The 26,986-nt window shown below is 43.8% G+C and overlaps 2 protein-coding genes across 2 annotated transcripts in view; one reads left to right on the top strand and one right to left on the bottom strand.

Annotated features, from left to right (window-relative positions):
• The window catches only part of LOC143276147 (serine/threonine-protein kinase TNNI3K-like), a 41,121-nt gene extending 14,914 nt beyond the window's left edge, over window positions 1-26,207 (bottom strand). Inside the window, 16 exon segments of the mRNA XM_076580565.1 lie at window positions 929-996; window positions 2,165-2,291; window positions 2,985-3,135; window positions 7,491-7,631; window positions 8,876-9,031; window positions 11,407-11,501; window positions 11,759-11,863; window positions 13,437-13,575; window positions 15,333-15,477; window positions 17,602-17,637; window positions 17,639-17,701; window positions 18,492-18,602; window positions 19,712-19,809; window positions 22,146-22,249; window positions 25,513-25,621; window positions 25,889-26,207. Coding sequence (XP_076436680.1) covers window positions 929-996; window positions 2,165-2,291; window positions 2,985-3,135; window positions 7,491-7,631; window positions 8,876-9,031; window positions 11,407-11,501; window positions 11,759-11,863; window positions 13,437-13,575; window positions 15,333-15,477; window positions 17,602-17,637; window positions 17,639-17,701; window positions 18,492-18,602; window positions 19,712-19,809; window positions 22,146-22,249; window positions 25,513-25,621; window positions 25,889-25,928 — 1,688 coding nt within the window. The 5' untranslated portion in view covers window positions 25,929-26,207.
• Window positions 26,208-26,287: 80 nt separating this feature from the next.
• LOC143275916 (uncharacterized) overlaps window positions 26,288-26,986 on the top strand; it is a 69,772-nt gene continuing 69,073 nt past the window's right edge. Inside the window, 1 exon segment of the mRNA XM_076580242.1 lies at window positions 26,288-26,618. Within this exon segment, the coding sequence (XP_076436357.1) occupies window positions 26,419-26,618 (200 nt within the window). The 5' untranslated portion in view covers window positions 26,288-26,418.

Genomic DNA, 26,986 nt, shown 5'->3' with positions numbered 1-26,986 from the left:
ATTCCTATAACACATACTCACGAACACATTAAAAACCACCAACCAACCCATGACGCCCTCAAGAAAGCACAATCCTATAACACGTACTCACAAACACATTGAAAACCACCACCCACCAACCCATGACACCCTCAAGAAAGCACAATCCTATAACACGTACTCACAAACACATTGAAAACCACCCACCAACCCATGACGCCCTCTAGAAAACACAATCCTATAACACGTACTCACAAACACATTGAAAACCACCCACCAACCCATGACGCCCTCTAGAAAACACAATCCTATAACACGTACTCACAAACACATTGAAAACCACCCACCAACCCATCACAAACACATTGAAAACCACCCACCATGACGCCCACCAACCCATCACAAACCCATCACAAACACATTGAAAAGCACCCATCAACCCATGACGCCCTCTAGAAAACACAATCCTATAACATGTACTCACAAACACATTGAAAACCACCCACCAACCCATGATGCCCTCTAGAAAACACATCCCTACTGCACACACACACACACACACACACGCACAAATGCACAGATGCTCGAAAGCACCCCGTTGCACACAAAGGGCAAACAGCTTCCCTACAACAAAACATAGATCTGGAACCATCAATCTGTTAAGCATTTCATTTCCTGGCATGATGAATACGATCACTCCAGCATGTGCAGTCTGTAGAAATATTTTGTTATGTCTTTCTTTCTTTGTACATCAATATTAGGCATCAGTCAGTCTCACACTCACACACACACACACTCAACTCAAACACACACATATACACACATATGCAGGCACGCTTACACACACTCATGCACACACACACACACACACACAATCAACCAGTGGTCTATCTCTGACAAATTGTACCAAAAGACTAAAACTGACACAGCTTGTGAGAATAAAGCTCACCTTTTCTGTTCATGGAGTAAGCTGAAGAGCGATCCGCCAGCTACATACTGAGTCACTATGGCAAATTGCTGTACACATAAAAATAACGACTGAATTAAAATTAAAAAAAAACAACAAAGAAATTGACATAGGAATAATAACAATAACTGCTGTACACTGAATAATAACGATGAAAAAAAAAAGGAAAGAAACTATAATAGTAATATGGATGACAACTGCTGTACACAAAATAACAATGATCAAATAGAAATGAAATAATTATAATTAACAGTAATAATGATAATAACAACTTCTGTATAGTGAACAATAATGATGAGATAAAAATGAAACAATTATAGTACTAATGATGATAATTGCTGTACACAGAACAATACTGATCAAATAAAAACAAAATAATCATAGTACCAATGGTAATAACTGCTGTACACAGAATAATACTGATCAAATAAAAACGAAACAATCATAGTACTAATGATAATAATTCCTGTACACAGAATAATAAAGATGAAATAAAAGCAAAACAATAACATTAACAAACTTCTGCTCAACCACACATCTTTACCCTCCCCCCCCCCCCCGCCCCCCCACCTTCTCACCCACCACACCACAACGCCCCAAACAAATGCATGATGAAAGCACACACACACATACACACACGTGAACCCACACAAACGACAAAAAACTGCCCCACCCTATCACCATCCCCACTGCAACGCCCCAAACGAACACACAACAAATCACTCATACACGTCAACCCACACAAACAACAGTATCAGTATCAGTATCAGTAGCTCAAGGAGGCGTCACTGTCTTCAGTCAAATCCATATACACTACACCACATCTGCCAAGCAGATACCTGACCAGCAGCGTAACGCAACGTGCTTAGTCAGGCCTTGAGATAAAAAAAAAAAATTTATAATTAAAATAAAATAAAATAAAATAACAAAAAATTAATAATAATAATAAATAAATAAATAAATGAAAAAAAAACAAAAAAACACATAAATACATAAAAATACTACTACTAATAATAATATTTATAAGGAGCAAAATCTTGATGAGTCAACACACACACACACACACACACACACACACACACACACACAAAGACAAACGACAAAAAAAAGCGCAAACAGCTAAGCAAAGTCCATGAAAGTCAACAGACTTGAGGACAGGCAGTTTGGAAAAGAAGATGGTTTTTTGGGTTTTTTTTTTTAAGATGTCTTTTGACGTACGCTGGGATCGTCCAGACACGCTCCCACGAAGTTGATGACGTAGGGACTGTTCAGCTTGGCCAGAATGGCCACCTCCCGACAGAACATGTCCACGTCCGACTTGGCCCCGAAACTGCTGGCACGGTATCTGCACACACACAGTTATGTGCTGCTTCCCAGAGTGATGGCTTAGTGGTAACGCATATATCTGCGCAAGGGATCAAATCTCACACCCGACAGTATTTTCTCTCCCCCTCCACTAGACCTCGGGTGGTGGTCTGGATGCTAGTCATTTGGACGAGACAACAAACTGAGGTCCTGTGTGAAGCATGCACTAAGTGCACGTAAAAGAACCCACGGCAACGAAAGGTCTGCCCCTGGCAAAATTCTGTAGAATTATCCACTTTGACAGGAAAACAAGTACACTTGCAGACAGTAAAAGAAAAAAAAAAGGGGGGGGGCACTACATGATAGCAACATGCTTGCCCCTGGTAGAGCAGCCCAAATTTCACACAGAGAAATCTGTTGTGACAAAGAGAAATAAAATACAATATAATGGCTCTAAAGTACACAATGAAAACAACACAGGATGGGCGCCAAATTCTGGGCAAATTTACCTTACTCAACCTGAAAAAGACTATACTAACACAAATTTATACTGTGTCAAAGGAAAAAAAAAAGGCCAACAGGAATGAAAACGTTTGCATCTGATTTCACTAGTCATTAAAAGGTGACAGTGGAGCCACACACACACACACACACACACACAGAGGTATGCACATGCATGCACGCACACACACACAAACACGCACACACACACACACACACACACGTCGCTGACCTTTTGATGGCGACCGTGCGACCTTTACAGGTGCCCTTGTAGACCTTGCCGAAGGACCCCGTGCCAATGACCTCATGGAAGTCCAGGTCCGTGATCTGTAGGTGGAACTGGTGAGGCAGGGTGGCACGCAGCTGAAGCACGTCTATCTTCTCTGCACACACACACACACACATTACACAAGTAAGCAATTACTTGGAGTACACAAAAAAGCTATGGTGCTTCCTGTGTTAGGTGAACTGGGCAGATTCCCAATAAGTTTAAAGATAATGTGCCAAATTATTACATATTGGATTCACATTATTCAATTACCAGAAACTTCCCTCATCAACAAAATATATAAGTCCATGTACCAACAAGAAAATACTACTTCCCCATGGTTGATTTTTGTTAAAAAGATACTCGAAATTATAGGCCTTGATCACATTTGGAAAAATCAATTCACATTCAGCGTACATAGACTGAAATACGTCGTGTATAAAAAAATTAGAAAATGAATATATCAATACTGGAAAGATAAAAGAGAAAAAACATTAAAGCTAAAATTTTACAATACGGTTGTAGCAGAGTACAAAACTGAAACCTATCTTTTAAATATATCAGATACAAAACACAGACAAGCTTAACGAAACTCAGAATAAGCGCGCATGACCTAAAGACTGAGAAAGGTAGATATTTAAATATTCCACAAGAAGACAGATTGTGCAACAAGTGTAACATCCTGGAAGACGAAATCCATCTTCTTGATCATTGTATTAAATATAAAACCTTAAGGCAACAATTTTTAAAGGATATTCAAAATTCGAATAACACAGGACATATTCCCAGTCAGGTGATGCTAACATATGATGAATATATACAAACAAGATTGGGAAAATTTGTTTATAAATGCTGCTGCAATTTACTGCATTAACTGATTGATTAATTGTGTGTTTTTCATTCGTTCATTCATTTACCATTGCACTTGTGTCTTATAAACCTTACGGTTTCATGACAATAAAATCTATTCTATTCTATTCTATTCACACAGACAGTCACTGACAGTATGTCACACAAGGTGCAGGATCCCGAAGACGCTACTGTATGGCCAGCTGAAGGAAGGCCACCGCGAAACTGGAAGACCCTGCGCAAGCGCTTCAAGGACACCGTGAAGTCAAACCTCAAAGCCTGTGGCATAGACATCGCTTCTTGGGAAACTGATGCCCTTGACCGCTCTCGCTGGAGGATGCTGTGCTCTGGTGGCATAAAGACGTTTGAAAACAAGAGAACGCTGGCCGTTAAGGAGAAGCGTGAGCGAAGGAAGCAGGGCTCAACTTCTGGAGACGTTTTCCCTTGCAACACCTGTGGGAAGTGCTGTGCATCCAGAATCGGCCTCTTCTCCCATATGAGGACACACACCGACAGATAAGCCTGCCTGCCTACCTACTCATCCGTCGGTCCGACGGGAGACTCTATCATCAATGTAACATGTCCATGCCAACAGTCACTGACAGTATGTTACACTAGGCGTTGTAACATGTCTATGTTATGCCAACAGTCACTGACAGTATGTTACACTAGGTGTTGTAACATGTCTATGTTATGCCAACAGTCACTGACAGTATGTTACACTGTGCTGTAACATGTCTATGCCAACAGTCACTGACAGTATATTACACTGTGTTGTAACATGTCTATGTTATGCCAACAGTCACTGACAGTATGTTACACTAGGTGTTGTAACATGTCTATGTTATGCCAACAGTCACTGGCAGTATGTTACACTGTGTTGTAACATGTCTATGTTATGCCAACAGTCACTGACAGTATATTACACTAGGTGTTGTAACATGTCTATGTTATGCCAACAGTCACTGACAGTATGTTACACTAGGTGTTGTAACATGTCTATGTTATGCCAACAGTCACTGACAGTATGTTACACTAGGTGTTGTAACATGTCTATGCCAACAGTCACTGACAGTATGTTACACAAGGTGTTGTAACATGTCTATGCCAACAGTCACTGACAGTATGTTACACAAGGCGTTGTAACATGTCTATGCTATGCCAACAGTCACTAACTGTATATTACACAAGGCGCTGTAACACTTGTAACATGTCTATGCTATGCCAACAGTCACTAACTGTGTATTACACAAGGTGTTGTAACATGTCTATGTTATGCCAACAGTCACAGACAGTATGTTACACAAGGTGTTGTAACATGTCTATGTTATGCCAACAGTCACAGACAGTATGTTACACAAGGTGTTGTAACATGTCTATGTTATGCCAACAGTCACAGACAGTATGTTACCCCAACAGTCACAAAAAGTGTGCAAAAAAAAAAAAAAAAGTGGTGGCAGAGAAACCAAAGAGGTAACACACAGCCAGAACTTCAGTCCAGCACAACAGCCGAGTGGTTAGAGCTCTGGACTTTCAATCTCTCCACAACAGAAGGAGACAGAGAGATTAAGTAAGACACAGAGAGATTTGTACCCCCTGACCCCCCAACCTCCCTAACACACACCCCTCAGTAATGCAATAAATTAAAAAAAAATCCAAAAAAAAATCACACACCACCACATCCTCCTACCCCCCAATATTCACACAGCATCAGATTCATCCATGGAGGATTCACCCATGAAAAACAGAGAACGGCTGCCTACGCCAAGAGATTAACCCCTAGGCTGCCTGCATGACGAGATAACTCGTCATGGCAAGCATGTATGCTTCGCTGCCTGCATGACGAGATAACTCGTCATCGAAATATTCTGACTTTTCCCTGGTTTGCATTCACTTCCTTGGCAAAAATAGTGGTAGCTTTAGCCTGGGGAATCTCTCTAGATTCTATTCATAGCTAGAAACCCCATCTACGTCATGAAGCAGTCCTTTATTTGAACGTTTTGGTTGGGTCACTGTCCAAGTGTTTGCCTGACTTCTCTCCTCGCTCGCTCAACAAAATGTCGGACTGACGCCGTGCTCAAGACATGCGATCGTGACGAACTAAATCAACCATGATTTCCTTCTTTAGCTGATGCTCAGAAAGAATTGAAGCATAAATTCGAAGGAGAAGACAGAGATGAACATTTATAGGACGATCTGACAGAAAATAAAGGGAGTAATCAAGAGAGTGGCCAAGATGTGACTGTCAGTGAGTGATGCCAGCTGTACAGATGTTAGCAGACGACAGATGACCGAATTAGCAGCAGAGCGATATTCTTGGCACGCAGCCAACGCGGTCTGATGAGAACTGAATCAAGTGACCGTGTGAGAGGGGTGAGGAGGAGGGGGGGTGGAGACTGAGGGGGCGTGGCCTCACATCCATCTTATCACTTGGAGAAGTCACAATGTATTGTGTATCTATCTCTTAAAAATATATATATATTGTGGTTGTTCTAGTATGATTTTGTGTTTGCAGATATCCATTTGTCCAGAAAATATGATGTTTTTGTGCAAATTACCTGACTAATGTTTGTAATGAACAAGTTGAAAATGTGACAAAAAACAAAACACTGATTTCAAAACAACAGCATGTCACTAAAAATATATAAAATGGGAAAACAGCGTGTGTTTTGTATTCTTTATTCATTTACCTTTCAGAAAATATATACTTTTATGAGTCTTTCTCCAATAACAAAGAGCACAGAATTTTTTGAAAATTTATACCCGTTTTTTGTGAAAAAACCCTGGCAAATAGATTTCACTTAAATCTTATTTTCCTGGCAGCGAAAGGGTTAAAAAGGCAGCACAAAAATGTACAGAGCAAACACTGCAGCAGTCCATGGCTGCAGAAAGAAAGAAAGAAAGAAAGAAAAGAAAGAAAAAGTCCAGTTAACAGAGAACAGAGCAACAAGAAACGACAAAAGTTCAACTACCGTAAAGTTCGGTTTATTGAGCGCACTGTTATTTTAGCCGAACCCACTAAATTTTGGAAAAAAATTGAACTTTATACATACATAAGCCGCACCGGTTTATAAGCCGCACTTACTTCCGGTACCGGAACACATACTGATACTACAGAAAAGCTGTTTATACTGTAGGTTATGAAATAAACACAAGCGGGACCTTTGGTCATGCTAATAATAATAATAATAATGGTATTTATATAGCGCTGGATCTTGTGCAGAGACAAATCAAAGCGCTTTCGCACCAGTCATTCACACGCATGCATAACTCTAAAACTGTAGAAACTAAAGACAAGGAAGGGCAGGCAAGGGAGGCTATTTTGGGAAGAGGTGGGTTTTAAGGCCAGACTTGAAAGAGCTGAGTGTGAAGACTTGACGAAGCGAAAAAGGAAGTTCATTCCAATCGCAAGGTCCAGAAACAGAGAAAGAACGGCGGCCAACAGTCTAGTGTTTGAATCTGGGTATGCGTAAACAGAGTGGATCTGAGGACGATCGTAGTGAGCGAGATGGAGTGTAGAGGTGAAGGCAGCCACAGAGATAGGAAGGGGAGGGAAATAAAAGAAAGAAAAGTCCAGTTAACAGAGAACAGAGCAACAAGAAACGACAAAAGTTCAGCTACCTTTGGTCATGCTGCGAAGTTTTCCCAGGGGGGAGGGCACCGACACGTAGGAGCCGTCCAGGCTCCCTGAGTAATCACTGCAGGCTGACTCGTCTGACGGCCGTTTGTGATGCTTCATCAGCACAATGATGGCATCGTGACCTGAAAAGAAAATTAAAAAAAATTTTTTTTAAAAATAAATTAAAAAAAAACAAACCTACAGTACTTCCGTCTGGGTGTAGCTGTAGATATAGGATTTAAAATATCATGATCTTAAAAAATTTTTTTTTTAAACTAAAAAAAACCCAACGTGTGTGTGTGTGTGTGTGTGTGTGTGCGTGCGCATGCCAGAGTTATCCACCCTTACCTCTCCTCCCCTAACCCTCCCATGCCTCCCCCCTCCCTGACCCCATGTTCCCCCAACACCCCCACATACATAGCCACACCCCCTGAAGGAGTTCGTCCACCCTCACCTCTCCTCCCCTAACCCTCCCCCTCCCCCCCCCACTCCCCCACCCCATGTTCCCCCAACACCCCCACATACATACCCACACCCCCTGAAGGAGTTCCTCCACCCTCACCTCTCCTCCCCTAACCCTCCCCCCCCACCCTCCAAACCCCCCAACCCCATGTTACCCCAACACCCCCACATACATAGCCACACCCCCTGAAGGAGTTCCTCCACCCTCACCTCTCCTCTCCCAACCCTTCCCCCAACTCCCACCCCATGTTCCCCCAACACCCCCACATACATAGCCACACCCCTGCCGGAGTTACTCCACCCTCGCCTCTCCTCCCCTAACCCTCCCCCCCCCCAACCCCATGTTACCCCAACACCCCCACATACATACCCACACCCCCTGAAGGAGTTCCTCCCCCCTCACCTCTCCTCTCCCAACCCTTCCCCCAACTCCCACCCCATGTTCCCCCAACACCCCCACATACATAGCCACACCCCCTAAAGGAGTTCCTCCACCCTCACCTCTCCTCCCCTAACCCTGCCACCCCCCCATACCCCCAATCCCATGTTCCCCCAACACCCCCACATACATAGCCACACCCCCTGAAGGAGTTCCTCCACCCTCACCTCTCCTCCCCTAACCCTCCCCCCCCCAACCCCCCAATCCCATGTTCCCCCAACACCCCCACATAGGGAGCCACACCCCCTGAAGGAGTTCCTCCACCCTCGCCTCTCCTTCCCTAACCCTCCCCTCCACCCCCAACCCCCCAATCCCATGTTCCCCCAACACCCCCACATACATACCCACACCCTCTGCTGCCGGAGTTCCTCCACCCTCACCTCTCCTCCGCTAACCCTCCCACCCCCCCATACCCCCAATCACATGTTCCCCCAACACCCCCACATACATACCCACACCCTCTGAAGGAGTTCCTCCCCCCCTCACCTCTCTCGTAGGCCCACATGAGGGGTGTCTGCTCCTCCCGTTTCTCGCTGTCGCCGCTCTGCTCGCTGACGTAGGCCACCATGTTGATGTCCGCCCGGTTCTCCAGCAGGAACTGCACGATCCGCGTGTGGCCGTGGTAACAGGCGCTGTGCAAGCCTGGAAACGATTTCTTTCCTCCTAGAGGTATGTTTAAATCTAACACGTGACCGTGGTAACAGACGCTGTGCAAGTCTGGAAAGGATGTTTTCCTCCTAAAGTTATGTTTTAACTCATTCTACTCCTGGAACAAGTTAACTCCACTTCCCCTGTGGACCAGGTACGAGTATTCTCATACCAACACACTGTTCGGATATCGCTCATTCTTGCTTGACACAGCTACCATTCTAAATTGAACCATTCATGGATGGGCGCAATAGCCGAGTGGTTAAAGCGTTGGACTTTCAATCTGAGGGTCCCGGGTTCGAATCACGGTGACGGCGCCTGGTGGGTAAAGGGTGGAGATTTTTACGATCTCCCAGGTCAACATATGTGCAGACCTGCTAGTGCCTGAACCCCCTTCGTGTGTATATGCAAGCAGAAGATCAAATACGCACGTTAAAGATCCTGTAATCCATGTCAGCGTTCGGTGGGTTATGGAAACAAGAACATACCCAGCATGCACACCCCCGAAAACGGAGTATGGCTGCCTACATGGCGGGGTAAAAACGGTCATACACGTAAAAGCCCACTCGTGTGCATACGAGTGAACATGGGAGTTGCAGCCCATGAATGCAGAAGAAGAAGAAGAACCATTCATGGATTCCAGAAGCAAGAAAATGAAGCTTTGTTTGACCAACTGAATTAACAATTCTCCATCGATTTTTTGTGGTTTTAGTGAACCACCCTGTTTTTTTTCTGTAGTGGTCTCACATAGTGCTGGTCCAGGGGAGGTATAGCCGGCATGTGTCTGTGGGGTAGAATGAGTTGATCTAACATGTAACAGCGGTAACAGGCAGTAAGGCACTCAGGCATGTGTCTGTGGGGTAGAGTGAGTTAATCTAACATGTTACAGTGGTAACAGGCAGTAAGGTACTCAGGCATGTGTCTGTGGGGTAGAATGAGTTAATCTAACATGTAACAGCGGTAACAGGCAGTAAGGCACTCAGGCATGTGTCTGTGGGGTAGAATTAGTTAATCTAACATGTTACAGCGGTAACAGGCAGTAAGGCACCATGCAAGCCTGAAAACGATTTCTCCTCCTAAAAGTATGTTTTAATCTAACATGTTACAGCGGTAACAGGTGCTGTGCAAGTCTAAAAACGATTTTTTCCCCTCAAAAGGACATTTTTTTCCCTAAAATTACATTTATCTAACATACTTACCATGACCCACTAGTGCAGACTCCAGCAGGGAGTCTGATTCCTGTCCTGTACAAACTATCCGCCTATGCGGAGAAAACGAAAGTAGCTACGGCCGATAACCTCCCGGAAGTAGGTTACCTCCAATTACATTTTAAATTAATATGTGACTGTGGTGACAGGCATGGTGCAAGCCTGAAAACGATTTTTGCCTCTCAAACTACATTTCAATCGAACATGTGACCATGGTAACAGGTGCTGTACAAGCCTGAAAAAGAATTCATTCCACCTGTAATCATGTTTCATTCTAACAAAGTTACCATGGTGCAGACTCTGGCAGGGGTCTGGTTCCTGTCCTGCCTCAAAATACCACCCTGCCAAGACGGAGATATTGAAAGAAGTCGTCTCTAGTGACCTCCCTTAACTAATTAGCATATTCTGTGTGTGTGTGTGTTGTGAATGACTTGCTGGGAGTGTGTTATGACCAAGCATGTGTGGCGTTGTGTCTAAACTGCGTAACGATTATAGGGATCGTCATTCCGGAGAGTGCTGACAGAAGGAAAGGAGTATGGTGATGCATACTTTCTTTTCTATCGTTTTCAATAGTTTGAGGAGGGAGATAACACAAGAAATAAGATCTTCTTCTTCTTCTTCTGCATTCACTCGTATGCACACAAGTGGGCTTTTACATGTATGACCGTTTTTACCCCGCCATGTAGGCAGCCATACTCCGTTTTCGGGGATGGGCATGCTGGGTATGTTCTTGTTTCCATAACCCACCGAACGCTGACATGGATTACAGGATCTTTAACGTGCGTATTTGATTTTCTGCTTGCATATACACACGAAGGGGGTTCAGGCACTAGCAGGTCTGCACATATGTTGACCTGGGAGATCGTAAAAATCTCCACCCTTTACCCACCAGGCGCCGTCACCGTGATTCGAACCCAGGACCCTCAGATTGACAGTCCAACGCTTTAACCACTCGGCTATTGCGCCCGTCTGAAATAAGATAAAAAAAAGATCAAAAAGTGTGACTGCTGCGATTCTTTTCTGGAAATTTTCTCAGCAGTACAGCAAAATGTGTCAGCAGTGAAAAGGTAAAAACAAAAAAAACAAAAAAACCCCTAACAAACAAACAAAAACAACCGCCCTTCCACTCCCTGACACAAAAATACCAGGTAAAAACCCTACCTGTATGTCCGTCCTTGCCCTGACAGTTGATGTCCACACACTCCTGCTCCAGCAAGAACTTCACCAGCTCCAGACTCTTGCCATATGTACAGGCACTGTCACAAAATACAGAATTAACTTACTCCGGACGAATACTTCTCTCCCTTGCTTTTCCCTACAGACGACCCATTTGTTAGGGTTAGGAAAAAAATCACAAAAAATACAAAACATAAAGTAACTGAATGAAGGAGAAAAGAAGAGCAACAAAAAGATCCAGGAGCAGGAATCACCATCTCCTCCCCTCTCCCCCTGCACCCCCCACCACCTTCCAAGACCCCTCTCTTCCACCCCTTTCCTCCTCTAAAAATCTCACCTGTGAAGCGGCGTTTCACTGAAGACGTTCTCCTTGTTCAGGCTTTCTGTCCCCGTCAGGGTCACCAGCTGTTTGGCAATCTCCACCTTGCCGTTGTAACACGCACTGCACGCACACCCAAAACCAATAATCGGAAGTATAAAAACTGGGGGTGGGGGGTGGGGTGGGGGTGGGGGGGGAGTACTTCTGATCCATGCAGTTACCTTTCTTTTTAAGGGGGGGGTCTGGGGTGGTGGGTGGTTGGGGGAAAGGATGGGAGGTGGTGGTGGGGGTGGGTGGGGGGGAAGCAGGGAGAGGGAGAAGATTGGGGGGAGGGAGGGGGTGGAACAATCTTGCCATTGTGACACACACTGCACACATCAACCCTGGTACGTCAAAGGGGGTCAGGCTTGATGGTGGGGAGAGAGAAGATGGAAAAAATCTTGCCATTATGACAAACTGCACACACAACCTTGGTACGTCAAAGGGGGTCAGGGTATTGAGGGGCTGGGAGTGGGGGGCAACAATCTTGCCATTGTGACACACTGCACACATCCACCCTGGTACATCAAAGGGGGTCAGGGTTGGGTGGGGGGCTGGAGGTGGTGGGGGTGGGGGGGAACAATCTTGTCATTGTGACACACACTGCACACATCCACCCTGGTACGTCAAAGGGGGTCAGAGTTGGGTGGAGGGGCTGGGGTGGGGGTGGGGGGGGGCAACAATCTTGCCATTGTGACACACTGCATACATCAACCCTGGTACGTCAAAGGGGGTCAGGGTTGGGGGGGGGGAGCAGGGGGAATGGGGGGGGGGCAATCTTGCCATTGTGACACGCTGCACACATCCACCCTGATATGTTAAAGGGGGTCAAGGTTGGGGTGGGTGGGTGGGGTGGCTACTTTTGTCGGGGGTTGGAGGGGTGTGACGGAAGGCTACTTTTGCATTATATAATTACCTTCTTTGGAGGTGTGGTGTGTGAAAGAGAGGTGAAGGTGTGTGGGGATGAGGAGGGAGGGGAGGGGTGGGGAGGTTGAGGTAGGAGGTTGTGGGCGAGGAGTGGAGGGGGGGGGAAGCATCTTCCTGTTGTGACATGCTCAGTGCACACCGTCACCAACCGCACCCCGATACTTGCAAGGAGGTTCTTTCAACCTGTCTGAAAATGGGTGATGGGTGAGCCGGGAGGACTGGGGCTGGACAAGGGCTAAAACCGCTTTGCCATTGTAACATGCTCGGCCACAAATGACATGCAAATACTTATTCATACAAACATACACAGACACTCCCTCTCTCTCCAAGCATACACAAATAAAATATGAAAACACATGACATACACACACATACACATCACACACAAAACAAACACACACACACACACATCACACACATGCACCCACATACCCACCCACTCACATGACACACTACAAACACACACACCCACACGTAGCCACACACACACACACACACACTCAATACGCACACAATACACACACACACACACAAAGAAGACTCACAGGTGCAGAAGCGTGTCCCTGTAAATATTGGTGTTTCACACACACACACACACACACACACACACACACACACACACTCACACACACCACACGCACACACACACTCTCACACACACCACACGCATCCACTCACATAAATACACACACACATACCAGACACACCCACACACACAGAGAAGACTCACAGGTGCAGCGGCGTGTCCCCGTAGATGTTGGTGTGGTGGGGCAGGGCCCCGTGGTCCAGCAGGTAGTGGAGCACCACCAGGTGACCCGACTTGCAGCAGAAGTGCAAGGGGTTGTGTCCCTCGTCGTCACATACCGTCACTGAACAAAACACACATGACAGGTGTGTAGGTTTGGTGTGTAATGTGTAATGTGTAGTGTATAGTGTGTATGTGACTTGCAGCAGAAGTGTAAGGGGTGGTGTCCCTCGTCATCACACACTGTCACTGAACAAAACACACATGACAGGTGTGTAGGTTTGGTGTGTAATGTGTAGTGTGTAGTGTGTGTGACTTGCAGCAGAAGTGTCAGGGGTTGTGTCCCTCGTCGTCACACACCGTCACTGAACAAAACACACATGACAGGTGTGTAGGTTTGGTGTGTAGCGTGTAGAGTGTGTGTGACATGTAGCAGAAGTGTCAGGGGTTGTGTCTCTCATCGTCACACACCGTCACTGAACAAAACACAAGACAGGTGTGTAGGTTTGGTGTGTAATGTGTAATGTGCAGTTTGAAGTGTGTAGTGTGTACGTGACTTGCAGCAGAAGTGTAAGGGGTTGTGTCCTCTTCATCACACACCATCACCGAACAAACCACATGACAGGTGAGTATGTGTGGGGCGTGTAACATGTACTGTATATGTGACTTTCAGCAGAAGTGAGCCGTGTCCCTCTGCGTCACACACCCTCACTGAACAAAACACAAAGACAGGTGTGTAGGTTTGGTGTGTAATGTGTAATGTGCAGTTTGAAGTGTGTAGTGTGTACGTGACTTGCAGCAGAAGTGTAAGGGGTTGTGTCCCTCTTCATCACACACCATCACCGAACAAACCACATGACAGGTGTGTATGTGTGGGGCGTGTAACATGTACTGTATATGTGACTTTCAGCAGAAGTGAGCCGTGTCCCTCAGCATCACACACCATCATTGAACAAAGCACAAGACAGGTGTGTATGTTTTGTGTGTAACGTGTAGTGTGTACTGTGCAGTGTGTGTGTGTGTGTGTGTGACTTGCAACAGAAGCGTAAGGAGTCACTGAACAAACCACACGAGAAGTGTGTATGTTTGGTGTGTAATGTGTACTGTGTACTGTGCAGTGTGTGTGTGTGTGTGTGTGACTTGCAACAGAAGCGTAAGGAGTCACTGAACAAACCACACTTGAGGTGTGTATGTTTGGTGTGTAATGTGTACACACAACACACACACAACACACACATTCTCCCTGAAGGTGCAGTTGACTGTTGGGATCTACATGACGTTAGACACAGACATTACACGGCGGTTTCTTTGAAGACCTTGTTTCGTGATGTCCCTCAGTGGGTGCTGGTGGACTTCTTGAAAGAAGTGAACATTTTTAATCAGATTTGAAGGTTTTAAACAATGGAAGGTTTTTTACACTTTGAGTGGAAAGCTTAAAGTGGTGACTTGTTTTTACTGTTTGTTTAACGTGGCGATAGCCTTGAGATTCTTCTTCTTCTGCATTCGTGGGCTGCAACTCCCACGTTCACTCGTATGCACACGAGTGGGCTTTAACATGTATGACCGTTTTTACCCCGCCATGTAGGTAGCCATACTCAGTTTTCGGGCGTGTGCATGCTGGGTATGTTCTTGTTTCCATAACCCACCGACCGCTGACTTGGATTACAGGATCTTTAACGTGCGTATTTGATCTTCTGCTTGCATATACACACGAAGGGGGTTCAGACACTAGCAGGTCTGCACATATGTTGACCTGGGAGACCGACAGTCCAACGCTTTAACCACTCGGCTATTGCACCTGTCATATAGCCTTGAGATGACCTTAGTGGTTGGTGAGGCTCTAAGCACCATAATTTCATTTCATTTCATTTCATTTCTCACCGTCGGCCTTGTTGTCCCCATTGCCCTCCACCAGCAGCTGGGTGATCTTCAGGTTCCCTTTGGCACAGGCCAGGTGCAGGGGTCTATCGCCCACACTGCCGCTGATGTTGATGTCCGCACCGTTGTGTATCAACGCCTCCACCACCTGCAACAACAACAAAAACTGCCATCAATCTTGGTGTTTTTTATGTTGCTGTCTGCCTTGTGTATCAACGCCTCCACCACCTGCAACAACAACAAAAATTGCTCTCAATGTTGCTTTTTTTTTATGTTGATGTATGCCTTGTTGTGTATCAATGCCTCCACCACCTGCGACAACAACAAAAATTGCCATCAGTCTTGGTGTTTTTCATGTTGATGTATGCCTTGCTGTGTATCAACGCCTCTACCACCTGCAACAACAAAAATTGCCATCAATCTTGGTGTTTTTCATGTTGATGTCCGCCTGGTTTGTATCAGCGCCTCCACCAACTACAGCAACAACAAAAACTGCCATCAATCTTGGTGTTTTCATGTTGATGTATGCCTTGTTGTGTATCAACGCCTCTATCACTTGCAACAACAAAAATAACAAAAATTGCCGTAAATGGTGCTTTTTTTTTTTTGTGTTAATGTCTGCCTTGTGATGTTATCAATGCTTCCACCACCTGCAACAACAATTATTACAAATTGCTGTCTATATTGTTTTTTGTTTTTTTATGTTGATGCCTGCTTCAACAACCTGCAACAACAATAACAAATATTGCTGTCAATGTTGACGGGCGCAATAGCCGAGTGGTTAAAGCGTTGGACTGTCAATCTGAGGGTCCCCGGTTCGAATCATGGTGACGGCGCCTGGTGGGTAAAGGGTGGAGATTTTTACCATCTCCCAGGTCGACATATGTGCAGACCTGCCAGTGCCTGAACCCCCTTCGTGTGTATATGCAAGCAGAAGATCAAATACGCACGTTAAAGATCCTGTAATCCATGTCAGCGTTCGGTGGGTTATGGAAACAAGAACATACCCAGCATGCACACCCCTGAAAACGGAGTATGGCTGCCTACATGGCGGGGTAAAAACGGTCATACACGTAAAAGCCCACTTGTGTGCATACGAGTGAACGCAGAAGAAGAGAAGAAGCTGTCAATGTTGTTTTTTATGTTGATATCTGCTTCCACAACCTGCAACAACAACAACAACAAATATTGCCTGATATGTTTTTTTTTAAAACATATGTTTGATATTCACCCTGTTGTGTGTCAATGCTTGCACCACCTGCACCACCACCACCACCATCAAAATTATTGTCATTTATGTTTTTTTATAGAATCTTTTTAATGTCTGCTCCATTGTGTATCAATGCTTGCACCGACTGCAACAACAACACCAAACTGCCGTCTTTGTTGTTTTTGCATGTTTTTATGTTCGTGTCTGCCCTGTCGTGTATCAATACTTCAACTCCTGCAGCAACAACAACAGTAACAACATATTACTGTCTATTTTTGTGTGTGTGTGTTTTTGTTGTTGTTGTTGTTGTTGTTGTTTATGTTCATGTATGCCCTGTCGTGTATCAATACTTCAACTCCTGCAGCAACAACAACAGTAACAACATATTACTGTCTATTTTTGTGTGTGTGTGTTTTTGTTGTTGTTGTTGTTGTTGTTGTTTATGTTCATGTATGCCCTGTCATGTATCAATATTTCAACTCCTGCAGCAACAACAACATATTACTGTCTATTTTTTTGGTGTTTTTTGTTGTTGTTTATGTTCATGTATGCCCTGCTGTGTACAAATGCTCTTACCACCTGTAAAAAAACAAAAACAAAAAAAACAGAAAAAAATGTTTATGTTGGGTTTTTGTGTGTGTGTGTGTGTGTGTGTGTGTGTGTGTGTGTGTGTGTGTGTGTGTTCATGTCTGCTCTCTTGTGCATCAATGCTTCCACCATCTGCTGCAAAGAAAAAGAAGAAGAAGAAAACATCCTTGTCTATCGTTTTTAGTTGTCGGTTTTTTTTTTTCTTCTTCTCCAGACTGGCAAACTTTTTTAACTCACTCAGCTTCATCTCATCTACACTTTATCTTCATCTTTGATGTGCTATGGAGACACAGTCACATCCAGCACATGTGCCTCCAAGAAAATAGAAGTACAGTTGGTGCAGAAACAGAACATGAACCCACCCAGCATGCACACCCAAGAAAACAGGGAGCAGGACGGCCACATGAACGTGCGCTACAACCAAAACACAGGAGTCACAATCTGCGAACGTTGAAAGAGGAAAACCCCACCCACCTTCTCATGGCCGAAGTAGCACGCAATGTGCAAGGGGGGTGAACTTGACAATGTCTTTGATGTCAATCTGGGCCCCGTGGGTGATAAGGATCCTGGCAATCTGATGACAAGGGGGGAAAAAAAAAGTTATAAATATAACTGCGCCAGCAACAAACATAAAAAAATGTGGCAATGTTGAATAATAACTTAATAACCTCAGAATGGTTTCACCGTGTGTGAGGGAAGGGCAGGGGAGGGGAGGGGAGTGGAGGGAGTTAGACAGCGAAAGCGGGTGGGAAGTGGGAGGGAGGGAGAGAGAGAGAGAGAGAGAGAGAGAGAGGGAGACACAGAGAGAGAGAGTGTGTGTGTGTTTCTGTGGGTGGGTGTTTCTCTGTGTGTGTGTGAGTGTGTGTGTGTCTGTGCATGTGTATATGTGTGTACATGTGTGTGTGGTATGTGTCTGTACCTGTGGATGCATTGCATGTGTGTGCATCTGTGTGTGAAAATGTGTGCATACATGTATATGCATTCTATGTGTGGGGGGAAGGGGTAGGGTGTTTTTTTTTTGTGTGTGTGTGTGGGTGTGTGTGTGTCTGTGTGTCTGTGTGTTAGTGTGGGTCTGGGTAGGTGTTGGTGTGGGTGTATGTGGGTGTGTATATGTATGCATATACGTATATGTACTGCATGTGTCTGTATGCGCATGCATGCAAGCATGCTTGCATGTGTGCATGTGTGTGAATGTAAGCTCCTGGAAGTGTGCACATGTGTGTGAATTCATATGAATGTGTGTGTGTTTGCGTACATGCATGTATTGTGTGTGTGCAAGTGCGTGTGCGTGTGTGTGTGTGTGTGCGCGCGTGCATGCCTGCAAAGACACGTCTACCCTCCCACCCTAAAAAATACTCTACTACCTCTAGGTGTCCACACATGGCAGCGACGTGAAGCGAGGTGACGTCGCTGTGACCTGCTTGGTTCACATCCGCCCCTCCGTCTGCCAGCGCCTCCACCTGGTCAATGTCCCCCTGTCACACACACACACACAAAGTCACCGCTATACACAGGTGTCTGTCACCCTGTCTCCGATAAACACACCTGTTGTCTTCCTGTCACGCACTGGCACAGTTACAGTTGTACACAGATGCTGTCCCCATGTCACTGTTATACAACAGGAATTGTCCCCCTGTCACTGTTTTACACAGGCGTTGGTGTTGTCCCCTCTGTCAATGACATAAACACGTGTCATCTCCCTGTCACCGTTACACACAGGTGTTGTCCCCCTGTCACTGTTATACACAGGAAATGTCCCCCCTATCACCGTTAAACACAGGTGTTGTCCCCTTGTCACTGTTACACACAGGTGTCATCTCCCTGTCACTGTTATGCACTGGAATTGTCCCCCCTGTCACTGTTACACACAGCTATTGTCACCGTTACAGCTATTGTCCCCCTGTCACCGTTAAACACAGCTACTGTCCCCCTGTCACCGTTAAACACAGCTGTTGTCCCCCTGTCACCGTTAAACACAGCTGTTGTCCCCCTGTCACCGTTAAACACAGCTATTGTCCCCCTGTCACCGTTACACACAGCTGTTGTCCCCCTGTCACCGTTACACACAGCTACTGTCCCCCTGTCACCATTACACACAGCTGTTGTCCCCCTGTCACCATTACACACAGCTATTGTCCCCCTGTCACCATTACACATGGCTGTTGTCCCTCTGTCATTGTTACACACATCTACTGTCCTCCCGTCACCATTACACACAGCTATTGTCCCCCTGTCACTGTTACACACAGCTGTTGTCCCCCTGTCACCGTTACACACAGCTACTGTCCCCCTGTCACCATTAAACACAGCGACTGTCCCCCTGTCACCATTAAACACAGCTACTGTCCCCCTGTCACCCTTAAACACAGGTGTTGTCCCCCTGTCACCGTTACACACAGCGACTGTCCCCCTGTCAACTTTATACACAGGAATTCTCCACCTGTGACCGTTATACATAGGTGTCATCCCCCTGTCTCTGTTATATACAGGTGTTGTGCCAGGTGTTGTGAGAGTTGCAGAAACAAAGAAACAACAAAAGCAAACAAAAAACAAAAAAACAAAAAAACAACAACCATACACTCACCTTATATGCAGCTAAATGAAGAGCAGAGAACTGGTTTTTGGTCAGGGTAGACCATTTCACCCCTTTCCGTAGCAGCAACTTGATCTGACTGCTGCTGGCTGAAAAACAAAACAAACAAGAGAGGCAAGGCCTTCAAGACTCACTTATGATACACTTAAAAAAAAAAAAATCTAATTGTTAAAATGTGCTCTGTATTTGTTATTATAAAGCTTCGCGTTAAAAAAAAGAAAAAGAAAAAAAGTCCTAACCAGATTCGAATTAGGTCCCCTAGCATTAATTACAGAGTAATTTCCCTTTTTTACTGTCTGCACCAAAACGTTTGCAAAATAAATAAAACTTCCATGCTTAGCAAAAGAAGTTCCTGTTTGAACAAAAAATGATAATAATGACTGCTCTAGTTGTTGGCTCAGAATATCAGATCAAAGTGCCAAGTTTAGAGAATGCAAAAAATATAAATATAACAGTAAATGCAGTTTGCATATAATTAGGCTTCGTTCTTTATTTTTTTGTGCCCATCCCAGAGGTGCAATATTGTTTTAAACAAGATGACTGGAAAGAACTGAATTTTTCCTATTTTTATGCCAAATTTGGTGTCAACTGACAAAGTAGTTGCAGAGAAAATGTCAATGTTAAAGTTTACCACGGACACACACACACACACACACACACACACACACACACACAGACAACCGAACACCGGGTTAAAACATAGACTCACTTTGTTTACACAAGTGAGTCAAAAAACCCAAGCCCTCAGAACGTTATCTTTTTAAAAGAACATATTCATGTATGGAACTCCTTGTATTGTGGGTCAGTAGTTTGCTCATGTATTTCCTCCCCCATTGTCTGACAACTAAATGCTTAAAAAGCATGTTGACATGCTCTATAGAAGTTCTACAGCTTCTGCTAATGTAACTTTTCTATTGTGCACTCCTCTAGATTAGCTTAGTGCTCTTATACTTTACAATAAAAGTTTGGGCAATACAAAGGAGCATGACAGAATGAATTCACGCATGTGCGCACAGATGCTTGCTTCAACTGTCATAAACACACACACACACACACACACACACACACACACACACACACACACACACACACACACACACACAATGTATACATACAAACATGTGCCGTGGCACCAACATGCACACACTGAATAGTATGCATACTCACTTCTCACACACACATAAACGCAGCATACACACACACTGATTCTACTCTGATTAATTGGAAAACATCTACATACACTGTGATACAGCACATTTATTCTATAAAAATAAGTGCTTTTGTTATGTTTTCCCTACCTCTGAGAACTGAAAGTACGACAAGCAAGTACATAATTATACCCCATATGGGTTATTCATGTTTTGATGCACTCACTGGTGTACTTTGCATAAAAATCAAATATATAATATCTTTCTCAATCAGATGACCATACAGACTGTAATTTAAATCTTGCTTTTACCTTCCCACCAGAGAGTTCTTTTATGATTTCAATGATCATATCATATCATATCACTATTGTTAATGCTACAACAACAAAAAGCCTTAAAAAGTGTTTGGTTAAGTATGTGTAATTAAAAAGTGTTTTATGTTGATATACACATACCATGAAATGTATTAGACGAACCACATGATACCACATCAATACATTACTCCATTACTCTGTTCCTCCTCTGCCATCCGATATTGCTGAACATAGTTATCATTATAGAATGCACAACGAGGCTGACTTATTATGTCCACTTTGCCAGATGGAGAAAGAAAATGAGGTGCATTTTGTTCTGTCCTGCCCTGTCTTGTATAATTTAAGAGTACAGTACATACCATTGAAATATTTTAAGTTCCCAAGTCAGTTTAGACTGTCGTTACTTATGGCTTCAGCGCATGAACAAACTATTAGAAACCTATCAATCTATCTGTATAAATTGTTTAAGCTCCGATCTGTTCTTATGTCTTAGTGTATCCAGTAACGACTACATACGGACGATATGTATAACATAATTGATCGTTATTAGCCATGCATGTAGGAGTTATTATTTAGCGTATATCATATATCATTTAGGTGTATAAATGTCAATTGAATACAATATGTTTTATGATGTGTATTATGTATTACTAAGGTGAGGGATTATTAATTAGAAATAAGGCATGATATATTTATGTTATCTGAACGAATGTCATTTTTCAATGCACGATGCGATGTCTATGAAGAATTTGTGACACCCTTTCATAAGGGGCAATGGCCTATAAATGAATAAACCATTCATTCATTCATTCATTCATTCCTCTGTCATCCTCCTTCCCTACCCCCCATTCTGTTTCACTCACTCCCACTTTCAGTTCTTTTCCGTCCATTTCTCTGTTTGTCCATTTCCCCCTCTCTGTCTATAGCTCAATTTCACTGATTCCCTTTCGTCTTTCTCTTTACCTCCGGACATACAGCTGATGTGAAGTAAGGAAAGACCAGTGTCGGTTGTGTCATTGGCATTGTCTTCATTCAGCAAGGATCTTGTTGTCGACAGATCTCCAGCACTGACATACAAGACAAACAACATACAGCATTATTTATTATCTGTGATCAGTTAAGAAACACACATTTGACAACAACAACAACAACAAAAAAGACTTAAAGTATTGGTTTTCTGTGACTGGTTTGTACTGCTCAAAGTGTATAATTGAATCATCTCTGGTAATTACACAGTTTATAAGATCTTGTGTTTTTGTAAAATTAACAGAAAGTCTGATTACCCGCACCTCTCTTCCACAGTATTGATTTAAAACCTATCATTTCTTTAAACAACAAACATGCAACTGAAGAAAAAAAAAGAGGAAAAAAGAAAAAGGCAAGCTAAACATGTATACAGCAAACAAAGCTGCTCAAGTACAGATCCACACACACACATATATGTATACACACACATATACTGTATTAGGTCTGGTAATTTACACATTATTTGGCACAATTCTGCAAAATATGTATACATGCATACTTATGTTCCCGGTCACTCAATCATCTTCTGTTGTCTCTATCGTCCTCCTCCTAGTCGTAAAAATAACCTAACGTCTTCTCTGTTTCACGATGAGTTCCGAACATTACTTGATTACTACAACCTTCGTTCTGGCAAACTTATCATCCTCGGAGACTTCAATTTTAATTTCAACAACCAAACTTCCTCTGATGTCAAACGCCTATGTCTATCTCTGTCCAATCATTCTCTCTCTCAGCTCGTTACAGAACCAACACACAGATCTGGCCATACGTTGGACTGGCTCATCACACGTGACTCTGATGCTATGATTGCGTCAGTGACTGTAACTGACGAACTCTCTTCCGACCATTCTGCCGTATTATTCTTGCTTAATATTTCAAAACCTACCAGAACCAAAAAATCCGTTACTCGTCGCAACCTGAAATCCATCAACATTAACATTTTTTCTTCTCAAGCTGCTGAACGCCTTTCCAAAATTTCTTCCCACACCAATGTCTCTACACACTACAACTATGTCCTCTCTCAACTGCTGGATGAACATGCACCCCCCACTACCCGCATGCTCCCTGATAGACCTTCTGCCCCGTGGTACACACAAGACATTCGAATTGCAAAACGCAAACGTCGCCAATTGGAACGGCGATGGCGATCAACAAAACTGAAAGTCCACAATCAAATCTTCCGAAAACAAATAAATAAAGTCAAACATATGATCTCATCAGCGAAGACAAACTTCTTTTCTTCTCAAGTTCTCGATGCCACATCCACCAAATCTCTTTACACTATCATGTCAAATCTTCTCGGCACTGCAAAAAAGACTCCTCTTCCTTCTGCCTACACTTTATCTGAACTCCCCAATGTCTTCTCCTCTTTCTTTTTTGACAAAGTCCAGAATATTCGTACCATCTTAGACCAAATGCCTTTCCAACCTACTCATCCTGATCCTCAATTCAACGGCACTCCTCTCCATTCCTTTAATCCATTAACTGAAACAGATGTTCATGAAATCCTCAAAGAAATGACAATAAAATCCTGTGAGCTCGATCCTATACCAGCCTCTGTTTTTCTCAGTGTGTCTCACAGCTTCTCCCCACAATCACCAACATTGTCAACTCATCCCTTCTCACTGGAACGTTTCCATCCACTTTCAAAACTGCAATAGTCCGGCCTCTTCTGAAGAAATCCAACCTTGATGCAAACATTTTGAAAAACTATCGACCAGTTTCTAATCTTCCATTCCTGTCCAAACTCCTTGAAAAAGCCGTCCTGAAGCAGCTCAACAATCACCTTTGTTTCAACAATCTCATCCACCCATTTCAGTCTGCCTATCGTGCTGACCACAGCACCGAAACCACTCTCCTCCACATCCTGAATAACCTACTACTAGCATCCGACTCAGGACAGATCGCCCTTCTCACTCTTCTCGACTTGTCAGCCGCCTTTGACACGATAGACCATTCAATCCTTCTTTCCCGTCTTCATTTTACATTTGGTATCAATGGCACTGTTCTAAACTGGTTCAAATCTTATCTCACTGATCGATTCCAGTCTGTCATTGTTGATAATTTCCAGTCTGAACCCGTTAAAATTGAACATGGAGTCCCACAGGGATCTGTTTTAGGCCCAGTGCTCTTCACACTGTACACTGCTCCTCTCGCTGAAATTATCAACTGCCATAATGTCAGTCATCATTCTTATGCTGATGACAGTCAACTCCAGAAGAGTGATACACCTGAAAAACTGTTGTCGCTCTTGCAAGAAACATCTAACTGCTTCCTGGATATTCTAAATTGGATGACTCTAAATAAGTTACAATTGAACGCGGACAAAACTGAAGCAATGATCATAGGAACTAAACAAAAACTCTCTTCCATTACAACTAATACAATCAAACTTGGCAGTACATCCATCCCTCTGTCCACTTCAGTCAGGAACCTCGGCGTTGTCCTTGACAACACACTGTCCATGCAAACATTTATCAATCAGACATGTCAATCCTGCTACTGTCAACTGCGGCGCATCAGCTCCATCCGAAAATATCTGTCCACTGACGCAACATCTAGACTTGTCGTTTCTCTCATTCTCTCTCGCCTTGACTACTGTAACTCTCTATTGTCTGGTTTGCCTGCTTCATCCATTCAGTCCCTTCAGCGCATACAAAATTCTGCTGCCCGACTCGTCCTCAGAAAGAAAAGATCTGAGCACACCACTCCTCTTTTGCAACATCTCCACTGGCTCCCTGTCTCACACCGAATAAAGTACAAGATCAGCACTCTATGCTACAAATGTATTCACAAATCAGCCCCTTCCTATCTCTGTGGCTGCCTTCACCTCTACACTCCATCTCGCTCACTACGATCAGCTTCGGATCCACTCCACTTACACATACCCAGATTCAAACTCTCGACTGTTGGCCACCGTTCTTTCTCTGTCTCTGGACCTTGCAATTGGAATGAACTTCCTCTTTCGCTTCGTCAAGTCTCCACACTCAGCTCTTTCAAGTCTGGCCTTAAAACCCACCTCTTCCCAAAATAGCCTCCCTTCCCTGCCTCTTCCTTGTCTTTTTTTTTTTTTTTTTTTTTTTTTTCAGTTTTAGGGTTATGCTTGCGTGAGAATGACTGGTGCGAAAGCGCTTTGATTTGTTTATGCACAAGATTTAGCGCTATATAAGTACCATTATTATTATTATTATTATTATTATTCTCTTTATCTGACTCCCTCTCTCTGTCACACACATGAAAAAAAAAAAAAAGCATTCTCACACACTCTTTCTTTAAGTCACATACACACACTTCTGTAACTCACCTACAGGCCTGCTGCAGCTCAGTCCAGTCTGTCTCTTTGGGTCGAAGGTCTTCAATCACTTTTGACCGAAAGAGTGCATAGCTCTCACTTATCTTCTTCTTCAGCTCATCTGTTAAAAAGTTTTCAGTGTCCTTTCGGTAGAGATTATCGCACACCACAGTGGATGACTTAAACAGCTTCTACAACCAACATATCTATTCATACACAATGTAACAAGAACTGCATATGTATCTTTTTTTCAATAATATAAATACAATAAAATGTTCCATGAAGGAATGCAGCACTATTCACAGACATCATTTAGAAGAGTTCAAATCATCAAAGGCAACAACTTCTATGAACTAATCATCAAATCCTGTGTAAGGAAAATTCTTACCTGTACATGAGAATGTTGGTCTCGATTTATAGTTTCCCATAGCAGTGTCTGAATGAGAGTACAGTTAATTTGGATTCATTAGCAGTTGCATATCTATTTCCCCAAGTTTCCACAACTGATAAAAATTTGTTGTTACACATCAGTTTAGCCTTTGTCGGTTTTTAAAATGACCAACTTTGATTGAATAAACACCCACACACTATTGTGCTCAGACTTTGGAAAGACATGCCACCATATCAACTCAGCAGAATAGCCTGTGCACTAAAACTTCAGTTTGTACAACTTTCCTCGATTTTTTCGTCTGCAACTTCGAGTTAGGATCCATTTTGAATCACGTCATATCTCACGAGAGCGAGGCGAGAGAACATTGGATACGATGTCAACAAGATGGGGGAGAAAGTGAAGTAAGCCTATGAGACTGACCCCGTCTCTCAGTCCATCGCTTCAGTTTAGAAAGAGTGTGGCCGATCTTCTCCCATCGTACAGACTTTTCACCTCTTTGGCTGTGGAAAACGTCATGTACCAGGAAGATGGCGGCCTGCAACTGGGCGAACGAGTCTTATTTTTCCGATCTCATGTGCACGGACAAACGAGCGCACACTGCTTTGGAACTGCTGGTGGACGATCTGCATACGGACAAAGACAAGACCATTTACACATTTATGTGCCATTCTGGATCCGAGGATTTTCTCTGGGGACTGGTGCGCCTCCTTGGCAGTGACAATACACGGTGGGTCTGTCGTTTATCAGGCTGCTAACGTGTTGTAACATGGCAATGAACATGTGGATTGCAAGTGCGAATTCTTCAGCAGTACTTAATATGTAACAAACAGAGCTAGAGCTAGCTTGTACTTACTAAGCATGCGGCTTTAGACAAACTTTTATTGCAGTAGATGGTTCTGCTGCAACAACTTTTTTTTTCAGTTTGTTCTAACACATTAGGGGTTGTTCTTTCACATACTCATATAGGGGAGTGTTCACACTACAAAACAAACCGTATCTCCAGTCCTCTGCCCCCAACCTCCTGTGCCCCCTCTCGCCCCAACCCTCCCAATTCTCTCTCTGTATACACTGGCTGACTGAAACCATTTATTCTCA

Source organism: Babylonia areolata, chromosome 31, assembly GCF_041734735.1.
Source record: "Babylonia areolata isolate BAREFJ2019XMU chromosome 31, ASM4173473v1, whole genome shotgun sequence".
Classification (NCBI taxonomy): Eukaryota; Metazoa; Mollusca; class Gastropoda; order Neogastropoda; family Buccinidae; genus Babylonia; species Babylonia areolata.
Note: the sequence above shows the minus strand (reverse complement) of the source record. Positions and strands in the feature narration are given on the sequence as shown.